A 26,111-nucleotide genomic window follows, 5' to 3' on the forward strand; every position below is an offset into this window, starting at 1 on the left:
TTGTCACTTGCATAATGGAATCTCTTTGGAACAGTATGGGGGTTGACCGCACATAACAAATGAAATGATTAAGCCAAACAACCCAAAGAAACCTTAAATATGCATCCGATATGGATGCAGTTTACCTAACTTGCCCAGTTTTCCTTTTGTAAGGAGGATCGTATTTACTGCACACATTTCACACTGAATATGAACAAACTTGGTAACAATGGCTTCACTTAACTGTCACAGAATGGCGCAGGAAGGACCATCATAGGGAACGAAGCTGACAGCGACAAGCTGGCATTCCATACAATGGCAGATGGGAGGAAGGGGCGTCAATGGTTTGGGCTTTGGTTCATCCGGCTTTGGTGGACCAACACTGATGATCTCTACTACCTTTCCTGTCTTCCTCACTTGCTTTGTCAATTTAACTGCATCGACCTTCCCCACCACTGTAAGTGTCCCCTTGACATCATCCACTGATACCTGCTCAATCCCTGTGTTCAATGTTCAATCAAAATCTTAAAACTATCTTGTCCTAGTATTCATTTCAATAAGCTGCTTTCGAGATAAGTCAGGTAAACAGTAGTAGTGACTAAAGCTAATACCTGTAAATTTTGCAACTGCCTTCAACACCTGAGTTTTGCAGTACTGTGAGTGAATGCTGACCTTCAACACCGTTTTCTGGATCACTGTTTGTTCAGAAAAATAGGAATAGGTGATCCCACACACCCTAAATAGACCCATAAATTTCACCAAAACTTATCGATGTAGGATTGAGGTATGGGGCATTTACCTTATGGCAGTGAGCAAAAAGCAAACCTATTTATAGGGGCTCTTACATGTGACAGTTGGGCAATTTTAGTGATGACATCAACCCAGGGACCACCAATAGAATATGCATTGTCAACGCAGAGACAATGATAGACAGAGAAGATAAGAGAATCTGAATTATGATATAAACAGTAAATGAAAAGAAGACAGGAATCAACCTTAAACAAAATATTGGGGGTGGGTTTGCTAACTGACGGTAAACAAATCATTTTATTTTGGTGATCAAGGAAGATCCAAAACAAAGCCATCGGGTCCTGATATTCTATGCATACACACGCCTTCTGGCTCTTTTGACTTTCTGGGATAAAGAACACTATACAAATACAGCTTGCTAATGCCTTCTTGCTCTTTCTAATAAGCAGTTTTGAGACTTGTGGCTTAGCGGGGATGCAAAGGCTTTGTAGAACTCTTAATAAAATTTCAAACAGTATCCAGAATACCTTCTGGATCACAGTGGAATAATTAAATCTAATTTGTCTAACGATCTTCGTGGAATGAAACTATAAAAGCTTTCTTATACGTCCACCCCTTGTCCGTCCAAACACGAATGGTGTTATTGAAAATAATATATGAGCGATCAAAAACTAATTTTCATTATCGTATATTTGCATTAGGTCTTATACCTATTTATAAGTATCACACAGATATAGATAGGCATATCTCTTTAATAATTTTAATCTGATTCAAATTCCAATCAGTTATCCCATCATATTGTTAAAATTCAAATGCAATTGAATTTAAAATAAATTCAAATTTTAAAAACTTATCTTATCATTTGGAAATTATCCCAATATAGCCACAATTCTAACAATCTGTCACTTGGGTACATGAGATAATGCTCAACTCATCTCCTCGTATATAACATCAAGGGGTGCGACCTTGATGACAATTATAATAGTACTATATCAAACAATCACCAATGTCAACATAGTACTGCTGCAAAAAGAAATAAACAAGGGCAATGTCATCTATGTTTTAGATAATAAATAACACATCAATCAAATGCTTCCAATCTCTCAAGAGTAACTCTGAACAGCATTTGATCATCAATCGAAGTTCTTGCACTCATGACCATCACATAGATGATCGTCTGGACTATGAGATGCAAAACTTACATAATGTGGTATAAATTATCTTATCCTAAAATTTGAATCAATCCATCTCTTGGTTCAACCACTTGCTAGTTATGGCCTGCCTAGCTGCTTTCTTGCTGGCCAATTGGGTGACATACTAAAGTAGTGTAATTGAACCTCAACTTCATAAAACAATTTTAGGTCAGAAGGTATATGCGAATAGGGTCCCATGCAGTGACAGAGAGAGAACAATCTTGTCACTTCCCTATAACGGTCGAACAAGCGCATGTTGTATGACGTGCATGCTATGGTGGAGCTCCCACTAATCAATGATGTTACACTCAAAACTCCATATAGGTGTCAGCCCAATCACCACATAGGCACTAGCCTAAGTCACTCAACTCATGAGTACTCACATCTTGCTATTCTCAGGCTTAATATAGAATTCAGAGTAGATCCATATTCGATTTCTTCAAATAAGCTTCATCTTAGTCATACTAAGGCGACAATAACGACATTGAATACCCCTCATGTATCAAGGCACTTACACTGATCACATAAGTCCAAGAGTAAGTTGTCTCATCCTACACACCACACAAGTGTCAGGGCGATCGTCCACATAAGAGGACTGATCCAAGCCCGATGACATTCACAAACATGTGCAACTATTTCAATGTTTTCCATATCAACAACACAATGCCATATAATGAAAATAGAAAGAAGATAATAAATATCCATCAAATAAGATAACAAATATCCATCAGCACATATCAATATGAATGTTATAAATAGTGATCAAATATAGAATTCAAATTCTACGTAATCTCATACGCCTCACATGAGATTCAAATACATTCTTGCTATGGGGCTTTGTCAATGGGTCAGTCAACATTTCAGCACTAGGAATATAACTCAAGATCACTTCCTTGTCCCTAATTAATCCTCTAATGTAATGATATCTTCTTCTTATGTGCTTTCCTCCATCATGGAATTTGGGGTAGTGTGCAAATTGCATCGCAACCATGTTGTTGATACGAATCTCAACAGGTTCATCAGCCTAAGCAGTTACCCCAAGCTCACGAAGGAAAGCACTAAGCCAAGATGCATGTCTTTCAACTTCTGAGCTAGCCACATACTTTGCTTCCATGGTAGACCGAGCAATGCAATCTTGCTTATTACCTCCCTAAGAAATAGAGCCTCCACCAAGGGTGAAAACATATGCTAGTGTGGAGACACTATTATCTATATCTCCGCCAAAATTAGCATCAGTGTAACCACGTACTTTCATATCTTTACCTTGGAAGGCCATGACATAATCATAAGTACCACATAGATATATCATGATTCTCTTGACAACTATCTAGTGTTTTTCACCTTGATTATTTTGGTATCTACTTACTAGCCTAACAGCGAAACAGATATCAGGACGAGTACACTTCATTAGGTACATGAGACTCCCAACAGCATTGGCATATGGTTTCTTTTCCATTAGTTTCTTTCATTCCTCTATTTTAGGGCATTGACTATTACTCAAGGTGCAACCCTTATCAACTGGAGTATTAACAAGCTTTAAGTTATCCATATTAAATAGTTCAAGGATCTTACGAAGGTAAGTCTCTTGAGACAAACTCAAAAGCCCTCTTGAGTGATCCCTCGAGATCTTAACTCCGAGGATATAACTTATTTCCCTTAAATCCTTCATCTCAAAGATAGAGGATAGCCATTTCTTAATAACGTTGATCATCTCCAAGTTGTTTCCAGCCAATAAGATATTATCTACATATAAGGACAAAATCAAGAAACCATTTCTTGTCCTTTGTACATACACACAGTGGTCTTCCTCTATCATGGTCAAACCTATGGAAGTGACAGACTCATGAAACCGTAGATACCATTGTCTAGACAATTGCTTGAGACCATATATGGATCGTTTGAGATGGCACACTTTACCTTCCTACCCTTCAGTAACAAAACTGATGGGTTAATCCATGTATATCTCCTCATCTAGTTCTCCATTGAGAAATGTTGTCTTAACATCCATTTGGTATAGCTCAAGATCTAAATGAGCAACGATTGCTAGAATAATGCCAATAGAATCAAATCTCACCACAGGAGAAAATGTGTAACGACGTTCTCCCACCTACGGGTGCTACCGATGAATAATCGACCAGATTACTCACATAACAAACCAACAAATGAAGAGATGGACTATGTTTCAAAGGAAAACGCCCTAGGTGGGGACTATGCTTCGTCCTTCCCTTCGCTCCACTCGAGGAGTTGATCCCAAAGCATAAAAAGAATAACAGCGGATAGGACCCAGAAACCCGAGTGAGCTCCACCTTTCTTTAGCTCATCTCACCACAAGCCAAAGGTGACTCAGGTACAAAACTAGCACATCAAATATTTACTGAGTACTAGGGATTTATGGGAAGTACCTCCTTAATCCTTATCTGATCATAAAACTTGGCTCCATCCAACAAGCCACTAACAACCTGAAGTCTACACAATCGTATACTACATTATACCGATTACAACAAACTGAATACCATCCAGTGCCTAATAACATACATATTCATCCACAAGGATATATATATATATATACCACATGAATACATATAGGAGATAATACAATTCACAATGTGGGCAACAACGCTAGTCACCACTTCAACCTCCCGACATAATCCCTGCTTGCATATGGACTTGCAACATCTACAACACAAGGTAAAACGTCATGAGTCATAACGACTCACTAAGGGTGCAAATGAATGTAAACAAGATAATATAAGCAATGCAATGACAAGTAATATGCATGAATGGCAAGGCATCACAATCCTCTGAACCCATTTGTTCGAGGCACTTACCTCTCATATTACCCCTAACATGCATCTAGTCTACCCCATGGCCATAGGACTCCACTAGACCACCTATAAAACATGCACAACCAATACTGCAAACAACATATATTCAACCATATTACTAAAAATTCGCAAAGCCGCCACCCTTGGGGTCGTCCCTCACCTGGGTCGAAGCCTTATCTTTGCCACGAGCGAGAACGTTAGCCTGAACTTCGAACTCTTCTAGGATCACCGCCTCCTCAGTTAACCCTAGATGCAATCACAAACCCAACAACAAAATTAAACTAGGGTCTATGTTTTTGCCATACACCGCAAAATCACCCATCAACAACTTCCAACCAACCCCAATCGAGGGTCTAATCCAACCAACAATTCACATTACATCATCTCACATAATGCAAATAACTAGAAGGAATTAATTAATTTACCTCATCAAATCTGGAGGACAAAACTAGCCAAATGCCCACATCGGTGTCGCCTTATGGGACGCCACCTTGCTCTCTAAACCTCCTTTTCGAGCTTTTGACACGCTCCTTGAGCCCCAAATTAATTTTCAGAATTTTCTCCGATTTTTTGGAATTTTCTAGCTATTTTTTCCTATTTTCTCCAATTTTCATATTTTATTTTTATTTTTATTTTTATTTTCTATAATTTTTTTCTTTATTCTTTTTCTCCTTCCTCTCTTCATCTTCTTCCTTCATCACCTCACACACCTTGCCTGCGCGCACACAACAACTAGCCACTACCGACTATCGCTAGTTGCGCTACCATCGTTGCCCGTCGCCTACTGCACCACTCCACCATTAACGGTTGCCGCCACCACGAGCTCAGCCTCACGCGCACAGCTGCACCAGCACGCGGTCGTCGCTGCTGCCTTCAGCAATTGTTGGCACCCCCGTCCCCGCTGGTTGCCTCTGCCACCGCACACCACCGCTGCTCGCCTCGATCGTCGACCACGCTGCTTCAGGTCGGCTTCCATGGCTACCATCGCTACCTTGGCCAATCGGTCGTACCCCTTCCTGCACAGCTCGCCCACAACCGTATACATCCACTAACGATCACTCTTTTCTTCCCTCTCGGCCAAATGCTCTCACGAGCTCTCACCTCTCACTCTCTGCTTCACACTCTCTCCTCTTGGATTCAAAGAGATGGGCACTATTGCAAGCTTGGGCATCCAAAGTATATATATATATATATATCACATTTAATTCCCCCAAAAATCAAGAATCCCACTAAAGAAATTATTAATTACACTTGGAGATTTTATAATTGCACTTAGACCTTCCAAGCCCTTAAATTAATTACTCTCAAACCGCTAAAAATCTTGATTTATTCAAAAATTAATAATCGATTTTACTTGATAAAGTCGATTTCGTCCTTGTGCCTGCACGGGACCCTTATTCTACCCGAAAATACTTCAGGGTTGTCTCACTCACAAAATCAGACCACCCCTAAAGTCCCATTAGCTTCTCGGAGGTCCCCTAAGACCATTCAGTACCGGCACTCATTCAGGCTTATACAATAATTATTCTGCAAACTATTCTCAATCTGACTACTTCTAGTGTTATTAGCCTCACCTCAAGACGTTTACCAATCTCATGTCTTCTTTCCTGGACATCCAAGTCCCGGGGCTTTTCTTGTCGTCAATTCGATAAATTTTATTAATTAATTCTTCAAAACAGACTTTCGGGATTCCCAGACCACCCGAGGTCCCTTTAAAATAACTGAAAATTATATATTTTCCATCACCATGTAATACCAGGTATTACAAAATGTCTCCAAGAAATCTACACCTTTCATTTGGGTGTAACCTTTCACCACCAATCGAGCTTTATACTTGTTGATCGATCCATCAACTCGACATTTGACTTTTAAGACCCACTTATTGCCAATCGTCTTTCTATTTGGTGGAAGATTGACAAGTTCCCACACCTTATTCTTATCCATCGAGTCTATTTTCTCTTTCACAGCTATTAACCATTGATCTCGGTTTGGGGAGGTTAAAACTTCTTCATAAGAAGTCGACTCGGTGTCATCCGATATGGCACACATAAGTACCCTTCCCTCAATGTCATCAAAATGACGACGAGGGTTAAGCCCACATTGGCTGCATCGAATTGCTTGAGTCTTCAAGGTACTATCTATGGGTTTACTCCCATTAACTGTATGAATCCTCCCACTGACCAAAGGCACTTCCTCTTGTAACTCAGACAATTGGGAGTCCTTATCAACCTCATCAATTCTTGGAAACTCATTCTCAAGAAACTCTACATCCCGAGATTTTATCTCAATTAAACCCCCCACTAAGATGTTCACCATACATAACGTATCCTTCTGAACCCATAGGATACCGAATAAACACCTTTTTTGCTGGCTCCCTATCCAAGCTTTCCATACTTGTCTAACCATTTCCAATAAAGCCCTATTTTGGCGTTCTGTAACACCATTTTGTTACGGAACGCCAAGAATTGTCAGGTGTCAAACTATACCTTTTTCCTCACATAAACTTCTAAATTGATCAAAAAGATATTCACGACATCTATTGGTTCAAAGAGTTTTTAAGCTCTTCTCCATCTAATTTTCAACATCATGCACAAAGCGTCTGAAGCAATCTAAAGCTTTTAACTTGTGAGAAATCAAAAACACGTAACCGAAACGTGAATAATCGTCTATAAAGGTAATAAAATATGATGCACCATGACGTGCCCTCACATTCATAGTGTAATATCATAAATTTTCTAAAGGGCTCAAGAGTAATTTAAATTTGGGTTATATGTGAAATTATCAAAAGATTAGGGGTTTAAGTATAATATCTTACAGTTATAAATACTGAATTGATTGCAGGGAATGTCCCGAAGTGTAAATGTCTAAGAAAAATTATATGATCTCAATGAGCATCCTGAGATAAGATTTATGATATTAAAAGAAATCGAAATTGAGACCGTTTTCGGTACAGGTAAAATACAGCTATGATTTTGGCTGAAAAATTGAATTATCGTAAGGACTTCCGGGAGGTCAATGTGTAATACCCAGGAATGATTTGAGGTCATAAATAATATTTGATAAATGGTACAAGTGGAATTATCAAAAGAATAAGGCTTTAGGACACACTATTGCAGTCTTAAAAGACCGAAGTGGCTCGAGGGAGTACCCCAGACCTTAGATAGCCAAGGAAAATGGTATAATATCGACAAGTGATTCGAATTATGATTTTTAGTGATTAAATAAATTGGATCAGGAACAGTTTTCGGTACAGCTGTCGACTGGGCTGAGAAAATCGAATCGACGTTAGAGATATTTGAAAAGGTCAAGGGAACGTGTCAAGGACTAATATTTTAAGTATAAAACAACCCTTAAGCGATTTCAGGTCAAATTAAATGGATTTAGGGTCAATTTAACCAGCCGGGGCTAAGTGCAGTTTTCTAAATCTGCCAGAGGGAGGTCAAAACGGTAATTTTTCAGGAATTTCGAGGGTCAAACGAGATGTGCTAAGCTTGTGGTCCTTAGAGGTATATTTGGAAAGATCAGGGGTGTATTGGTAGGGGCTAAAATGTCAAATGAAGAAATCAGGGGGTGAAAATGCAATTTAGCAAAATTGCAATGTGAACGCAAGGGAGAAAACGGCCGCCGCACTGCCACCGCACGTGGAGGCCGTTTCCGGCGATGGGACGGCCGAGGCTTGCTTGGGGAAGGTTGTATACGACCGTGGGATTCTTGGGGAGCAAGAGTGGTCGGTGATTGGCTAGATTTTGGTCGGTTTTCGGGTATAAAAGAGAGGCCGAGGGTTTCGACTTTTTGGAGCTCAAATCGGTCGTGTTAGAGGATGAATCGATGAGAATGGATAAGGGGCTTTCGATCCTTATGAAACGGAGAAGATTCTGTGAGTAGTTTGAGGCATTTTGGTGTTCGTTTAAGGCCGTTTGGGGTTTGGCCGATCGAAGGTGGCGGACCGCCTTCCGCCACCTGCAACTGGCCGTTTGGGCCCTTTTCCGGCGAGCTTTCGGCCTAAACATGGTGCCAATGGGATCGACTCGTCGAGGGCTTGAAGGGGGTGTGCTCAGATCGGTCATCGGAGGGGTCGTCGCCAGCGGGTCTTGAGGAAGAAGACGACGCGCGTGGCTGCACGCGCCAGCCTCCACGCGCAGGGCGCGTGAGAGCGCGTGCGAAGGGCTATTTTGGTAATTTTAATTCCAATATTTTTATTTAATTATTCTAGGAATTATTGTGTTGAAATATTTCGGAAAATAGTTGAAGAAATAATTATTTTGGAATTAACGAGGAGAAAATTGGGAGAAAATAGAGAAAATTATGGAAAATTGAGGAAAATGGATTTTAACGCTTCCTTAATTAAATATGGTGTTTAGGAAGTACTGTGGCTCGAGGTTGAGTATAAGTTCAAGCATTTGGGATTTGGCACGCAAACCGAGGCGTTGCACGAGGATCGAGGCGATCTGAATACATTCGAGGTGAGTGGTTTGATTCCAACTTTTCCTTGTTTTGGAAGTGTTCTTAGGTGCTTGTGGTGAGTTCTAGTGAGCGGTTATACCCTCCTGGACATAAATTGTTTTACAAGGCTTTGCTTATGATCATTGTGTCGATATTTGCTACATTGCATTAACTGTTTATTTTAAAATGTTGGTGCATGGCGTGTAAATCTTCATATCATTTGGGGTCAAGTTTAATTGCATCGTTGGGTCCGTATGGGGCGGGATGGGGTCTGCTTGAGATTGGGACAATGTTAATCCAGGTGAACGGGTGTCACACTGGGGGCACTCGAGGGAATAATGTTAAACCAGGTGAACGGGTGTCACGACGGTGCACCCGAGGGATTAACGTTGGACCAGGTGAACGTGTGCCACAGTGGGGCATTCGAGGGATTAAGTATGTCAAGGTGATATCTCGAGTTAGACATGTCTTGCATATTTACGTTTATCTGAGTATGCCATGCTCGTGTGTCTCTCATGCATTGTATGAACTGTTTTATGCCGTCACTTAGATGTTTATCATCTAACTTGGGCTATGCCCCTGGAACGTTGAATGTTCCAGCCAGGAACTGCTGCGGAGGCAAGGATGTGGCCGGTTGAGGGCCAATGGTGCTTAGTTTGTTAAGTCGTTGTAACGTTTGGAGGATTTAACATGCATTTCAGGTTGTAAACGAGTAGTTGTATATAGCAATTTTATCATTTGATCTGTATTATGTATTTTGCTATGGAAATACAATGTAAGAACTATGGTGTTTGGTATTAGTGTATCCGCTGCGTTGTATTAAGACTCGTTTAGGTTATTGATCTTGATAGTTAAACGGGCAAGACTGGGGTTCGCGGGGTTTTGTTTCTGCATGTGAAGATTGTTCTTGAAATACCGCGCGTGTGTAACTTAAAGAGAAAAAAAAAAAAAGAAATCCCGGGAATACCCTTATAGTGACACGCCTGGCGAGACGGGGTGTTACACAATGGAACCTTAAGAGGACTTCGGTTTTGCGTAAGGAATAACCTTAAGGTGGTTTCCGAATTAATCAATAGTCCGGTGAGGACACTGGAGTGAAATCGTCCTTATTGAGTAAATTTGAAGTTATTAATTATAAATTTGAAGCATCGTAATGCAAATTAATTGGGTGTTAAATGGTGTATTTGTAATTTAAATAATTCTTAAATGTAATAAAGAATAATTATAAGGATTAAATGGGTGAGATATATATATATTATATATATATAAGTGTGGGGAGCATGGTAGAAACATGTTGGAATTTTGTTCTCCACTTGAGGCATTGGGACGAGGGATATTGAGGACATTGAAACAAGGGATTGCAGAGTGATTTGAGGAAAAATTGGAATAGGAATGTAAGATTTAAAATGTGTAATTTTTTCATAGAAATATGTGATATATATGTGTGTATATACATGGGCGTGTAGTGGCTGCAAATTGGAGGCCAAGTAGTGAGCCAAATTGAAATTAAAAATGCAATCGGAGAGTGAGTTGCAGAATCAGAGCAGTAAATCTGGGAGCAAAGATTTTAATCTTGCTAGCCAAACTTGATGTGTGCGTAGTGGGCAAGCATGCAATAATGAAATAAATATATATATATATATAAATGTGTATATGCGTGGCAGCCAAGGTTAAGATCTCTATAAACTCGGAGAGGTTTTGGTCGATTAAGAAGTAGCAGGAAATGGAAAGAGATAGAGAGCTTGGCAATGGAGGTGGGGTGGCCGAAGGCAACCATGGCCGCGGCAGCAAGGTCTAGCCAGTAAGGAGGCCACGAGCCGCGGCGGGCAGCAGCAGTGGTGACGGAGGGCATTGGCTGATGGTGGCGGGCGTGGCTGGTAGAGCAGTTGCGGCGCGGAGGGCATAGCAAAAGCTGCTGTGTGTGCATGAAATAGAGGAAGAAGAAAGGTTGAAGATGAATAGGAGAATGGGGAAAGAAAAAAAGGAAAAGAAAGAAAATAGAAAAAATTTCTGAAAAATTCTAGAAAAATAGGAAAATGATATTTTATTAATATTCTGTAGATTTTGACGAGAAAATGGTTTGAGCACTCATTTCAAGGTCGGGTACAAAAATTGAGGCAGTGCATAAAAATCGAGATAATGCACAAGAATCGAGATAGTGCATTAGAATCGAGGATTTGAACAAGTTTTGAGAATATGCCATGCATATCGAGTAAGCCTGAGAGGCTAAATTAAGCTAAGTAAAATTTTTTAGAAAATTTTAGAAATTCAAGAATATTATTTTATGAACTGTCATAATGAAATATTTGAGAAATATTTAGTTTGGATTTATTGAAGAAAAATAGGATAAAATAGAGAGAAAAATGAAGAAAATGCAAGAAATTATGAAAAAATAGGTTTTAATATTTTTTTAAATAAATATGATGATTAGGATGCTTTGAGACTTAAGTTGAAATGACTTGTGAGAATTTTGAGGTTGGCACGCAAATCGAGATGACGCATAAATTTTGAGGTAATGTGTGAATGGTTCTACCTAAAAAGCTTATTTTAAGTAAATGATTTTATCATATTGTCATATCTTGATGTGAATATGTTCATGTAGATTGTATTTACATGTATTGATGATGAAATATGCATATGTATACGATAATATTATTGATCATGCATTCGTATAAGAGTTTGAGAGTACGGGCCGAGACCGCTGCTCTTCCAAGAGTGCACCCATATGCCTCGACCTGGTAAGGAGGCTATGAAAATGGAGAGTAGCAATAAGGTATTGTGACACCCGTAATTTACTTACATGCTTAATAATAATAATATTCATATGAACTTTGAGGTTTAGTGCAGAAAAACTTAAGAAACAAGACTTTTATAAACATAAGTAAAGTTTCGAACATAATAAAATTCAAAGCACGTTTTGTGTAAATATAAAGTTTGACATGGAAACATGGTTTCAACAGAAAAAAGGAAGACTTCGCGAAGATGCTTTATAGAAATAACATATATAAAAATATCTGGAACTTAAAGCCAAACTCATACTTCCTTGAAATTAGATAAAAATCCAAGACATGCTTTATGGCATACATATAAGAAAAGATCAGAGTTCAACTCCAAGAACTTTGTTTCAAAAGGAAACTAAAACTTAAATTATTGAAAAATTCTTTTTCAATGATCCACCACGCTCCACGTCCACGTCCCAATCTCTTCATTCATGGTCATCTAGGGGGAGAAAACATAAGGGGTGAAATTACGCAAATCTCAATAAATACAAGAGAACTATCAAACGTATTTAAACATGGCATGAACTTGCAACATGAACATATAACATAAGGGGACACGATAGGTTCTACCAACTTGCACGGGTAAGAACCTTCGTGCATAGCGCTACTAAACCCCGGTCCCATAACTTGCTTGAGAACAAGAAACTTGCTTGAAACATAACATGAGGGACCACATAAACATAATTCATGAGCATACCTAAACATCGTAGATAGTTCATAGTGTACTTACCTTAACTTAGTTGGAAAGGATCCAACTTTTTCGGCAAGACTGTTTTGCTCTTGTTTCTACACCAAATTTGCTTCTTCTTTTTTCAGAATTTTCCCCTCACTCTCTATCACAAAATCCTCTCTTCTGATTCTCTCAACCTTGTCCAAATTCTTATAAAACTTGTGAACTACCTTAAGGCCTATTTATAGACATTTTCAACCAATCATGTTTTGCCACATGTCCTATCATCATGAGGCCTCATTATTACCTTCCATGTGTGGCCAATAAATGCTTGCCACATGTCCTTAAGATAAGGCTTGGAGACTTTTGTAAACTTGGAAGCTAAGTAAGCTTTTCCCTGGCCAATCATGCGATGCCACCTCAGGGGGGTCATTATGAGCCATCATGTGATCTTATCTTATCTTTCCAATGACCAATGGAAGCTTGCCATGTGTCCTTGATATTTTGAGCCTCACATGCTTAATTACATTTTCAACACTTTCATCATTACATATTACGTGGTTTAATTCATTTTTATACATTTCCAATCATTACTCCCACATGGTTAATTGATTTTCTACATTTCTCATCATTACTCCCACATGGTTAATTGATTTTTCTACATTTCCCACATTACACCTTTAACTAGTTAGCTATATTTGGTTACTTTAACTACTTAGTTTGAGATATTTTGATGAGATATTTTAAAGTTTCAAAAACTACACCTTGGCCCAAACTTTTTGGATAATTTACACTTAGGCCCTTGCAACTTAGTCCCCGGGCTATTTTTTAATTGTATTTTAGCCCCTAAAAAAAGGATAAATTACACTAATACCCCAAGATTTTAAGTAAATTACATTTTTATCCGAACTTCAATACTTACGATTTTGCCACTGACTCAGAAACTGAACCTTTGTCTCAAGGCTTCTATAATCCCATGAAATGACATATTTCCTCAAGTATTATAAGCTAAAAATCCCGAGTATTACATTATATTTCAGTTTAAAAATCTTAGGCGTTACAGGTACGGTTGGATCAAAGCGAAATGAAATCGAAAAGGACATTTTACATTCATGCACGAAATATGTTTTTGTTCCCTTACTTAGATGATTCATCATCTAACTTGTGCTTTGCCCCTGGAATATTCAAACATTTTAGATGGAGATTGTAGCAAAAACGAGGATGAATGAGGCATGAAATAGCACTTAGCAAAGTGCATGAATAGGTTGAATGAAGAATTGAATGTATGTTATTTAGCCCATGTATTTAAGTTCTGCTACTTTGAATTCTAAACGTTTTGAGGAATGATGATGTATAACCTTATTTGTGATTAATGTTAAGATGTTAGGTTCGATTCTAACTTCCGCATTTGATGTTTATGATAATTCTCTTTCGAAATAGATATATGAAAATTTTGGGATAGATATGAGGAATAAGATGGTTTAGCACTAGTTAAAAGAAAAAAATTATTATCCCAAAATTGTCTTAAGTTATAACTTGCCCGAGAAAGTGGGGTGTTACACATAGTGTTAGGTTTCTTGGATCCAAACGCAACGAAAATTTAAAATTTTATTTGGATCAACCAAACTCTTTAGTTAATCTTGAAACCCAAAATGAACGGATCTAGTTTGCAAATATATAATCACTTCAAGAATATAAATATATAACGAAAAATCAAACCTTTTGATTGTCCGATAAAAAATGGATGAATCTTTGTGCCACGAGGTGTTGCCCACCTTCTATAAGTGATCCACACCAAAGAAATGCTTCAATCGATGTCTATGAGCACGCCCCTTCGATCTCCTTGCATCAAGTATGCAAGATTTAATCCAACACTTAGAGATATGGTTGGTTTTTCTCAAAAACCAACTTTCTCTCTCTAGAAAATCGAAGAGGTTATGGGGCAAAAATGAAGAGCCATCATCCAAACCCTAGTCAAACAAGGTATTTATAGAAAAGCCAAGCATGTTATTAGACATGATAGGCTAAGGCCCAACCCAAAACCTAGTCAAACTAGGGATTTAAAGAAAACCCAAACATGTTATAAACATGTTGGACAAAGGCCCAAACCCAATTGTGGGTTTTTACCTTATTTTACTTTTTGCTCATTTTGTCAACATCTCATGGACTTTTTCACAAGTGCTAGCTCGCCCCAAAAATCCACAAATTCTTATGGGCCCCAAAAATATTTTTCGGTCCCACTAAAATTTTTATGAAACTCCTCTTTGTTTGTGTGTGACCTTATAGGTTCACTATGAAAATGGTAAAAAGCAATTTATAGAATCCTGCTCCTAATAAAACTCTTTGATTATGATCCTTAATTTATTTCATCACATGAGTAAAATTATTATCTTGCCCTTAAACCAAGATTGACGTCTGGCAACGTATCATGGCCATCATATCATAATGAAATGCAAATGGCACTTCTAATGAACCTTTCCGTGACAAATTTCAGTGTTATTCAATCCCTCTATCATAATGCCCCGGTATAGTCTAGAAGTATGGTAAAATGTCAAACTTCTAATAACCAACACTATGTGTACGAATGTTAAGTCCACAACTCATATAGTCGAATTAATAACTCTTATTAATTCTCAACTATCTGCGTTGGCCAACGACTCCTCGAGTTGTGACTTCATCATTCACATAGGGAATATACCTTTTAAATCTTACTAAGGTCTATAGATTTCATCTTGCGTACTCACTTACCTTCGTATGATTCGGATCATACTCAATAACGACCCTATTAGGGACCCATCTTACTGGACCCTATACAGTAGCATCAAAACATAATACTCCTTATATAAGATAACTGTGGTACTTCAGGAAAAGAGATTACTACCACCTGTCGCCACATAGCACTCCCAATTGACATTTAGTAAGAATTATCATTTGGGTGTTCTCAAGTTAGGTCATTCAATAAACTCATTCACTAATGAGCACCTACACACTTACATTAGTGTCACCACACAAGTAGTCAATGAGATCAACTACCATCCTTACGAGCATGCATAGTGTGTACTGGTCTTGAAGGTACTATAGAGGCCCTACTCTATAGTCCTATGACCAGGAATAGTTAAAGAATGAAACATCAGTCATTCGATCTCATTAGTATGATTTCATCATAACTTGATTGACATTGCTACACTCTTGGGACTCATCTAAATAGTAAAATGTAAAGATGAACGTATTGCCACATATTATAAGAGAAATACTGATATTAATCAAAATATGTCCAAGATTAATTAGAAATGCGGCTAACTCACAACTCTTATTATTAGCTCCCTGGTTACAACTCTATCACATAAGACCGCATATGCCGGAGTGTACTAACTCCAAAGGACAAGATGCACATGAAGCCTTACCAAAAGGTTTCCTCTTGGCTTTATCGGCTAAGCAAGTTTGACACACAGTGAGTCTCACTTTACTAAGAGATCTCAATAGGCCTTCTCGCGCCAGCCTTGCCATCCTTTCTTGGGCCACATGACCAAGTCTTTTGTGTCATAAATCACAATTAACATTTACAATAGAAGAAGTAGAAGAAACTAAGGTAATAGAACAGTTATCATAAACATGATCCAAATTAAGTTTGAAAAAACCATTCACTAAGAAACCACTACCAAAGAATGTATCGTCCAAATAAATATTCACGCCAGTATCACGGAAAAGAAAAGAATAATCTTGTCCTAATAAACATGGTACTGATAATAGATTACACCGGACTCCAGGAGCATACATAACATCCTTCAGGAGTAGAATCTTGTCATTCTTTATCTTGAGTTAGAACGAACCAACTCTAAGAACTTTTTCTTGTGTGTCATTGCCAAGTGTGATATACTAAGTTCCCGTTGGCACCCGGTGGTAATCCCACAAACCTTTCTTTCTCACACTTATATGTCGTGTTGCTCCGATATCCACAATCCACTTAGAACATGAGTATGCAATTAATGTATTCAAGCAAACATGAATCAAAGGGGAATAAGAAGAGAAATGTACATTTTTCGGCTCTAGACAATCCCAAGTGAAGTGACCTTTCTTCTTACAATTGTAGCATTTCAGTTTGGATAAGTCTTTCTTTTCACGTACCCCTCTCTTGGCCTTCTTGCCCTTGCTAATCTTAGGTATAGGACCTGATATTCTCGATCCTTGTCTCTTGCATTTAGGCCCAAAACCCTTACGTCTGTCGACCTTGGCTACAAAAGTTGCCGCACGATTCGCTTCGATGTGCTCCGCCTCAAGCTCCAAGTGACGTGAAATATCATCAAAAGTTTTAATATTTTCACTGTGTCATAAGGAGCTTCATTTGAGACCGCTCAAGGTCATACAAGGATCTAATCACCCCTAGGAGTTACTGCTCATCAGTAAGAGTTACTCCTACACTCTGAAGATCTTTGATGAGTAAACCCATCACTCTCACATGTTCAACCATGTTATGCCTTGAGTCCCTAACATACTATTGAAATTTTAATTGTAAAGCACGAAGCTTTATTGCAGATATCTAACCAAAAGTGATCTTCAACTTTTGCCACATCTCCATAGCAGTCTAGTAAGGCTCAAATTGGCTCATGAGGTCAGCCTGCATGCTAACAAGCATCACAAGACGAGCATAATGGTCTTTCTCAAGCCATTTATCATAGGCTCGCTGTGTTGCCAAGGAAACATTTTCCCCATGCGGCACGGGATGTGAAGTTTCCAAAACATCCCATACTTTCTCCATCTGAAGTAGATATTGAATCTGTTTCTCCCATCTGAAGTAGTTAATTTCTGTTGAGCAAAAAATATGTCACAACACATCTATTTATAATTTTTGACTTAAAATTAAACTTATTAATTTATGGCCTAAAAGAATAATTTAAACAATTATCATGACAAAAATTAAAACACATAATAAATGTCATGAAAACAATATTACTAATTACAAAAATTAGTATTCCACAATTGGATATTCTAAAAAAAAAAAAAATCTGATTTTTTAATTATTATTATTATTTTATTATTTTTTAATCTCAAAAATGAATTTATTATTTAATTTATAATTTTATGCTTAAAATTAAACTAATTAATAATAACCCAAAAGTATAATCTAAATAATTAAATAAAAACCCAACAATATGGCCCAATACAAAATTGAGGCCCATATAATTTTAAGTTAGAATTGGTCCAATTTATTAACTAAATAAATGGCCCAAGTCCAAACTCAAGCCCAATTGAACAAATCCATTGGCCCAGTTTCAGATCCACTCATGGATCTCCTAATGGATTGGGTCCACCCAATCCAGATTCGACACAGAGGGTCGCCCCAGCACTTAGTGGGTCAAGGCCCATCCTCTTCCCTCTCTGATCACTTAGGGTTTGTTGGGCTCCCTTGCGCCACCGCCGCTGCCTTCCTCCACCGCTGGCCGCCCCATCACTTTTCCGTTCGACGCCGCTGGCCCCAAAATACAACGATCGATCAGTAGCTCACATTGGCCACCATCGGTCATTGGCCATCCCTGAAGACAAAAAAATGAGTCGCGGACATGGTGAAAAACATCAAGCCATGGTCGCCGATGAACGTCGCGACCCATCAATAGCGGCATGGGATGCCTCTGTTCGCGCCGGTCATCGAGGTGAAGGCGGTCATGGCGACCCATGACAACGACCACGGCCATCGAGCATTCACGACGGCGAGCCACGACCCACGAAGAGTCGGCCATCGACCTCCTACTGGCAGCGACCATGGTGGTCGCCGGCGACGGACTCAACCACCGCGAGGAGAACCCTGGCTTCACGCCTCTCTGCCTTCGAGTGCCTTCGACACCAAAGCATCGCCCACGAACCGCGACATACACGGCCGTCCATTACGCCGGAGATTTCACATAAAGTTCATGAAGGAAGACCCACGAGCAGTAGGCCCATCGGCTGTGACATACACGGCCATCGGTGACTGCCTTAGCCATGGCTGGAACGGAGCAGACAAACAGACCCCAAAACAAAATAATATTTCACACAGAAAAATATCAGAAGCTACTAAAACTGTTACTAACGAATAGCGAATCACAATTGTGTAGATAAATAAATAAAATTGTGTAGATAAATAAACAAAATCTCTGATACCTAACTTTTAATAAAATTTTAAATGATATTTTAATAAAATTTCAAATAGTATGTAAAATATATAAATCACAGCAGAATAATTGAATTTAATTTGTCTAATAATTTCCGTGGAAGAAAATTATAAAAACTTTCTTATACGTTCATTTTTTGTCTATTCAAAACTTGAATAGTGATGTCGAAGATAACATATGAGCGATCAGAAACTAATTATGATTGTCGTATATTTTCATTGGATCTTATGCCAATATATAAGTATCATATAAATATAAATAGACATATCTTTTTAGGAATTTGAATTTAATTCAAATTTCAATCCGTTATCCTATCATATTGTTAAAATTCAAATGCAATTGAATTTGAAACAAATTCAAATTCTAAATACTTATCTTATCATTAAAAAACTTATACCAATGTAACCGTAATTCTATCATACAAGAGAGTGTGTCATTATTTAATCCGATTCGTGGCTAATTTAATTATGTTCTTAAGAAGTCAAATGGGCAGCCCATTTGGACTCTTGCAACAATTTTTTTTTTTTTTATTACACACCATCACTCGCACCCCTCGCCAAACCCGTCCATGAATCATCACGAGGGAGGTAAATCGCAGGATATGCCCACACTTGCAACATTTTTTTATTTTGTTTTCATCTTCAGGTTGGCTCATGGAACTGATTCTAGTAGCTGAAGAGGCACTCACATGCAGTGAAATTCCATTGCAAGCCAAATTTATTTTGGAAATCAATTCTTGAACCCTGCAGTTTACATTTCAACTCAACTCACAAGAAGCTTAGTTACCATCTTCTTTTCAGTACAAGAAATTGATGATAATCTATCTACAGGTCATCTAACATTGAATCAATCTCGCAGCTGAAATCAGCAGATCCTGCTAGCAGTTGCTTGGCTTTCTGCCTCACAGAATGGAGCAGTATGGGCCACCATAGTGTTGGACAGGGACCTCGGCAAGATAAGGAGGAGGAGGAGGAGGAGGAAGAAGAAGAAGAAGAGGCTTTTCAGGCTCAGGCTTCTTCTCCGGAGGCTTAGGTGGACCAACACTGATGATTTCTGCCACACTCCCTGTCTTCCTCACTGCCTTTGCCACTAGAATTGGATCAACTTCCCCAACCACAGTTAGTGTCCCCTTCTGTCCATCCACGGACATTTGATCAACACCTGTTCAACAGGTGCTTAAAATTACAAAATAAATAAATAGAAAGAGCAAATCTTCTATTCAAAACCCTTAAATGATAAATTTAGCTCGAAATAATAAAAGCATGTCTAGCAATTTGAAGACAATTTTACCAAGGGATTCAGACTCATCCCTGCTGGGCATCACTTAAACATCCTACATGAAAGCTATGATCTTCTCACAATCAAACTTGCAGGGTGCTTATGAAACAAGCCGGAATAACCTATATATGCTAGCTACAGCCCGCTGATAATGGAGGAGGGTTGCATTAGGCAGCCAATATCCTGCGTAGAACTTGTTGGATCAAAACAACATGAATTCTACGTCGCTGAAAGCTGAAGGCTAGACGAAGCCGATACCTGCAAGTTTGGCGACCGCCTTCAGTACCTGAGTCCTGCTCTTCTGGCAGGGGATGCTGACCTTCAACTCTGTCTTCTGCAGTCATGTAGTAATGCATAGAAACTGATGAACAACAGAAGGAAACTTGAATAAATAAATGCAGCAAAAGGGTGGAGTACTAGCACTGTATTACCTTCATGGCAGTTTAAGACTAATCTGGATAATGAATTGTGTGGCTTCATCAGTTTAGGAACCTTAAAAATCTATTTATGTAGAACTCAATAGAACTTGTGGAGAAGGTCAAGATAGACCTTGACTATTCAAGGGGATGCTGGTATGCATTACCCATCTGCTAATAAATACAAAAGAAAGGTGGCTGCCTTGATCTATCGGGAAGAAAGCACTCAGCAAGCTAGCAAAGAAAGGGTCTTCACAATTATGCAGTTGAGCTAATAAATTTCAAAGCAAGTGGAAAAAGGCCTTGATCGTGACTAGGGCTTCCATTTGGAATGAGAACGTTCTTGCCTTTTTGTGATTGAAAGGTCACAAATTTCATGTGCCCATTTAATTTCATATCACTTCCGACTCAAGGTATAGACTGCTAAGACCTATGTCTAGGACCTCCAAAAAAAAAAAGGGCTCACGGCTAAAATCTATGTCTAGGACCTTCAAAAAAAAAAGGGCTCTAAAATTATTTAAAATTTATTTTTTAAAATACAAAATCACTAATTTTATTTCGTGACGATTTTTGTTTGAATTGATACTCTAATTATTTTTTTGTTCTATTTGGATGAGAATGACTCCAACTCCCAAGTCCACAATTATTTTTCAATTTTAGGCAATGACTTGTAAAGTGTCATTTAGACAATGAGCCCCTCTAACTCCCCAAGTTCACGAATTATTTTTTAATATTAAGTAATAAATAGTGAGGTGTAAACTAATAACGCAATGAGAGGGAAAAAAAAAAAAGAAGAAAAAAAAAAGTGACGCTATTTTGGGAGGGCAATTTGCTAAAATGATTTTTTGAATGACAAAAATTTCGTTTGGAGAATTAGCACTAATTTGCAAAACTAAATCGATGATTTTTTAATTTGCAAAATTTGATTGTGGACTCTTCACATTTTTTACTTATTCAATTCTTCTTTTTCTCTTGTCTATATTATCAATTGAAAAATATTTTCTTTCAAAATTTAAATACAAAAATTTAATTAGTAATTTTGCATTTCAAAAGACAAGCAAAATAATTTTTAATATTTATTTATATTATTAAAGGGTCACCAAAATAACTCTTGTCTAGAATTACAAATATTCTTATGCCCGAGCTATTCTATATTAGAAAGGTATGACACAAATTATTTGATCATATCAATTCAAGGTTGACCTTTAACTAACACTTTTAGATGAGAACCCGTTGTGTTATGAGTTGTACAAAAATCAACTTTAGACTAGCATCAAGTGGGTCCTATCCCAGAATGCATTTGAGATAGACTTTGATCAAATTGAGATATGAGATTTGTAACATAGGAAGTATACCAAGTATTAAAGGACTTATGGTGTTACATTTGAGGTGTAGAAACAGTCCTCCCTATAGTAAAAGTAAGATTGTGTACATAGGATAAATATACCAAGTATAAGATTAGGAGAAATTCTATTTGCAATCATTTATTTTGCTCTTCGCAATCATCTTTTTTAATATACCTAAAATACTTTTATTTAAAAATTTATTTTTACCCTTCTTATTAAAATCATTTTCTTTTTTAATAAATTAACCGTCATCTGCCATACGTGACTGCCCATTTACGATGGGGCTAACACAAAAAAAAAAAAATTAGATGAAAATACACAATCACACACACACGCATATATATACACGTATATATAAACACTTAGACACACACACATACACATATATAGAGACACACACACACCATACTTGTTGGCAGAGACTATCTCCATCCCCCCCCCCCCTCCTTCAGAAAAAGGCCCATATATATACAGAGACACACACATACAGGGTCAGATTCAGCATTTTAGAGTAGGATGGACTGGGCTAGGTTGAAGGTGAGCTAAACTAAATTTGGGCCGGGTTTTGCCTTAAAATTTTAATTTTTTTTTGTGAGCTACCCTGGGTTCAGCCCAGGACAGCTCACATTTAGATTCGCCCCTACACACATACATATATATATACATATGTATATATATATATACATATGTACATACAGAGACACGCACACCATACCCGCTAGTAGAGACCACCTCCATCCCCTCTCTTCTCCCGAAAAAGACCCATATATATACAGAGACACACACATACACCATACCCGCTAGCAGAGACCACCTCCATCCTTCCCCCGAAAAAGGCCCCTCAACCCTGAGAGGTGAAATTACAGTTTTGCCCCTCTTTTCTGTTTTAAGGTGAAACTACAATTTCATCTCTTGGTTACAAATTCAGCCTCTTGATTACAGATTAAATATCACAATTCATGTACAAAAATGATGGTGGCCTTAGCCAGAAAGCTATCGTATGGTTGTTGCATCTACGATGCAACAACTACAGCTCCAACCATTAATGAATCAAATTAATTTGCCAACGAAAGTGTGAATACAGGAGGTTTACTGCTCTTCGTTGAGGGTAGGTTTGGGAGACACCTGAATTCAACGCAACATTCTACCATACAAAAAGGCTCTGTTTCACCAACCAATGACACCCTTTCCAAACAAGGCATTAACCTAATTTACTTCACCTTTTTTTACTTATTCACTCGTTCCCTAACCACCCACTAATCTGTAATGCAAGTTACTAACAATTGATTCCAATTTTCTAATTAACTCATGACACTTCAACCATCAATTGGATTGTAATCCTCTGTGTTTTCACCTAAGCAATGGGATAAACGTTGACTTCCTAGATAGCCCTTGGATGCAGTGGGATAATCTAACTTAATGGGTATCCACGATGCACAAAAGCGCCTCGAGGGTGTCGTTTCAACATTTTCAAACATTTTTTGTACCGAAATATTGAGAAATATTAAAAATACATATATTTCTTGGACTGTTTCCACAATTTTGAAAACGTTTCGAGATCACTTCATAATATTAAAAAAATATCAAAAACATATTTCGATCCACAAAAAGTTTAGAGAGAATTTTTATGTATCGAAATTTTCTTTTTTTTAAATTTATTATTTATTTTTAATTAGTAAGGGCTGTGGTTTTATATGGAATATCTCTTAATTAGATTATGCCATTGCTGCTGCCAAGGGTTGCTTGGATTAAAAGGATTATTAATAATAGTAAACACAGCATGACAAGAAGACATTTAAACAGAGGTGGAAGCCATGGAAGGCCCCTTTCATGGGTTGTTTTGCCTTTGCTTTTGGTCTAAGAAGGAAATTTAAACTGTTCATGGCTCACCAGTCAAATCTCTCTCTCTCTCTCTCTGTCCCCAAACATCTCTGCTTATAAATATGAAACCAGATTTTCTCTCCTCTCCATCATCTCGATCCCCTATAATTTTCTTGGGTTTTTCTATATTCCCAAGCTTTGATTGCCTCACTTTCTGGGAATATAATAAACACGTACGTGCACCCAGCTGCCATGGCTGCCGTTGCTAGGCTCTCTCTGGCGATGATCACTCTGGCTTTTGCGGCCATTTCCATCCCTGCTTCTGCAGATCCTGAATTGCTCCAAGATGTCTGTGTGGCTGATCTTACTTCCGGTATTTCACCTCCAAAAACTTCTTTCCTTTCTTCTCCATGTTCATGGTTTCCCCTTTTTTCTTTTCTGGGAGTAGAAGGGTGAAGGCAATTGGCACCCAATGTGCCATCCATAGGGGTCCTATCAATTCACGGGTCTCAAACTCACCATTGTTTACTGTATCTGCCACTAAACTAGCACCTTGGTGGTTAATTTTCATGGTTTCTGTGTTTGATTCGGTAATGATCTCCATGTTTAATGCAGCGGTGAAGGTGAACGGATATCCCTGCAAGTCAAGCTTCAACGCCTCAGACTTCTTCTTCGCCGGCCTGGCCAAGCCCGGCCTCACCAACAACACAATGGGATCAAAGGTGACCGCCGCCAATGTGGAGAAAATCCCGGGGCTCAACACGCTCGGCGTCTCCCTCTCCCGCATCGACTACTCTGCCGGCGGCCTCAACCCGCCGCACACCCATCCACGCGCCACAGAGATGGTGTTCGTCCTGGAGGGCGAACTGGTCGTCGGCTTCATAACCACCGCCAATGCGCTCGTTTCCAAGACCATCCAGAAGGGTGAGATCTTCGTCTTCCCCAGAGGCCTGGTTCATTTCCAGCAGAACAACGGCAAGAAGCCGGCCGCCGTCATCGCCGCCTTCAGCAGCCAGCTGCCCGGCACCCAGTCCATCGCCGCCACCCTGTTCACCGCCTCGCCGCCCGTGCCGGACGACGTGTTGACCAAGGCCTTCCAGATTGGCACCAAGGAGGTGGAGAAGATCAAGTCAAAGCTTGCACCGTCCAAGTAGATTGAAAGTAATTGATGCCCAGGTTTCTTTTACTGTCGAGGAACCAACAATAATAATTATTGTTCCTGCAAGAACCCATTAATTGTTGTATTTTGTGTGACATTTTCATTTCATATAGCCTTAACAGCAAATAAGATGCCTCCAGAGATGAATTTGGGTTGCTTCTGTTCTGTTAAACCAATTTTCAACTTTTTATACCCATATTGTAACCGTCGGTTATATGAACGTTGGATGACATTTTGTTGTCGGTATAATGCATACTTTCTCGTAAACGTGTTAGTTTCTCTTAAGATTAGTGGGGTCCATTTTGGATAAAGTAGGCGTAGGCGAGCCTTGGAGGCTTTGTTTGTCTACCAACCAATTGAATTTGGAAGCCAGACGTTTTAGATAAGGAAACTAAGTTTTGGTTTGCTTAAACATCAAACTAATGTGGCTTTACACTTGGGTCCAGACGATCTCAATGGGGTGTTGACGCAACGTTGGCAGATGAAAGGAATATTGAACCTATTGTCGAACCTTAATCATATCGGCACAGTATGAAGAGTCAACAGCTTCACAAGGACACTGTTTTCTCCCAAAAAGAGAAGGAAGTACTGAAGAACAACGACATCTAATTCATCTTTCTCTGCCTCTATTATGGTGGACCAGAGAATAGCCATTTGAGCTACCAGCATGATGCTTTGGACACTGAAGTGTTGTTCGGTAACGATTTGAGAGATTGAGAAATATCAACTGTAACAGGTGTTTAGGACAATCTCCGCATGATGGTAACATTGATGCATTACAACATCAAACAGCCACCACCACCCCGGCATCATTAGGGATTTGATAATGAACGATACAGCTCGTTAGAGTTGTCGTGCACTGCGCGCACAACGCGAAAATGAACTTTTAGAAATTGTACTCCTAAAACAGTAAGTTTCATGATGTATCAATCATTAGGTCATTACCTAAATGATTCCCTCCTGCTTTATGGGTTTTCTTCATTTTCTGGGCCAACCAGCAAGCAAGCATGTGCCTACTAATTGTTTAAGCAAACGCTCCTCACTTGGACGGGTTCGTACTAAAGCTAATATTTTCCTCTAGTGCTCTCTCTTTGTACGCTAACCAAAGCCTTAAAGTTGTATTGGCATCAATTATGAATTCAAAGAAACTATATCTTATCAAGATAACTACTGAAGACTCCATACCTCGCATGCACAAGGCAGCTTTTGAACAGAATATTTGGTTAGAGTTGATGCAGAGGTTGAGGCAAATCGAGGTGGCAATTTGATGAGAAGAATGACTAAAAAATTCAGTCGAATGGACTT

At 38.7% G+C, this 26,111-nt stretch overlaps 3 protein-coding genes across 3 annotated transcripts; 1 reads left to right on the forward strand and 2 right to left on the reverse strand.

The window, feature by feature from the left end:
* Positions 1–757, reverse strand: LOC127809109 (heavy metal-associated isoprenylated plant protein 2-like). Its single transcript, XM_052347785.1, has 2 exons — positions 591–757; positions 1–479 (listed from the first exon to the last, which is right to left on the reverse strand). Exons 1-2 carry the CDS (start codon positions 727–729, stop codon positions 226–228), a joined length of 393 nt encoding a protein of 130 aa, XP_052203745.1. The 5' UTR covers positions 730–757; the 3' UTR covers positions 1–225.
* Positions 758–19,485: 18,728 nt separating this feature from the next.
* Positions 19,486–20,642, reverse strand: LOC127810424 (heavy metal-associated isoprenylated plant protein 43-like). Its single transcript, XM_052349914.1, has 3 exons — positions 20,496–20,642; positions 20,323–20,398; positions 19,486–19,947 (listed from the first exon to the last, which is right to left on the reverse strand). The coding sequence occupies exons 1-3, from the start codon at positions 20,499–20,501 to the stop codon at positions 19,688–19,690; spliced, it is 342 nt and encodes a 113-aa protein (XP_052205874.1). The 5' UTR covers positions 20,502–20,642; the 3' UTR covers positions 19,486–19,687.
* Positions 20,643–23,785: 3,143 nt separating this feature from the next.
* On the forward strand, positions 23,786–25,073 carry LOC127809213 (germin-like protein 5-1). Its single transcript, XM_052347974.1, has 2 exons — positions 23,786–24,020; positions 24,263–25,073. Exons 1-2 carry the CDS (start codon positions 23,900–23,902, stop codon positions 24,799–24,801), a joined length of 660 nt encoding a protein of 219 aa, XP_052203934.1. The 5' UTR covers positions 23,786–23,899; the 3' UTR covers positions 24,802–25,073.
* The last annotated feature ends 1,038 nt before the right edge of the window (positions 25,074–26,111 follow it).

The sequence above is a fragment of the Diospyros lotus genome, chromosome 9 (assembly GCF_014633365.1).
Source record: "Diospyros lotus cultivar Yz01 chromosome 9, ASM1463336v1, whole genome shotgun sequence".
In the NCBI taxonomy this organism is placed as follows: domain Eukaryota; kingdom Viridiplantae; phylum Streptophyta; class Magnoliopsida; order Ericales; family Ebenaceae; genus Diospyros; species Diospyros lotus.